General features: G+C 74.1%; 1 protein-coding gene across 1 annotated transcript in view; it reads left to right on the forward strand.

The window, feature by feature from the left end:
• Window positions 1–85: 85 nt before the first annotated feature.
• Window positions 86–459, forward strand: part of NKX6-3 (NK6 homeobox 3) — a 1,859-nt gene continuing 1,485 nt past the window's right edge. The window contains exon 1 of the mRNA XM_010562725.1: window positions 86–459. Within this exon, the coding sequence (XP_010561027.1) occupies window positions 86–459 (374 nt within the window).

The following is a 459-nucleotide window of genomic DNA, read 5'->3' on the forward strand; positions in this document are numbered from 1 at the left end:
CCCCTCCGGGGCCGGTGGGTGATGGGTCGGCCGTCGCGACGCCCGCGGGGAGCCAGGTTCTGAGGGTCACCCAAGCGCCGGAGCCATGGACGCCAACCTGCCGGGCACTTTCCTGCTCAACGGTCCCTCGCTGGGGCCTTTCCCCGAGGCCAAGGCGCCCGTCTGCCAGTACTCGGTGCAGAGCTCCTTCTACAAGCTGGGCCCCCCCGGGCTTGGCGCCCAGCTGGCTGCCGGCACCCCCCACGGCATCTCCGACATCCTCAGCCGGCCCGCGGCGACGCCGAACAGCGGCCTTCTCCCCGGCTATCCCCACGCGGGCGGATTTAACGGACTGAGCTCCCCGGGCGTCTATTACGGGCCCCAGGTGGGGGCCCTCCCCAAGGCCGGCGGCGAGTACCTGCCGCGGGGCCGGAGCTGCTGGGCAGAGGCGGCCCCGGACTGGCGGGGCGGCCGGCAGTG

This window comes from Haliaeetus leucocephalus, unplaced genomic scaffold (genome assembly GCF_000737465.1).
Source record: "Haliaeetus leucocephalus isolate CR32 unplaced genomic scaffold, Haliaeetus_leucocephalus-4.0 Scaffold162, whole genome shotgun sequence".
Classification (NCBI taxonomy): domain Eukaryota; kingdom Metazoa; phylum Chordata; class Aves; order Accipitriformes; family Accipitridae; genus Haliaeetus; species Haliaeetus leucocephalus.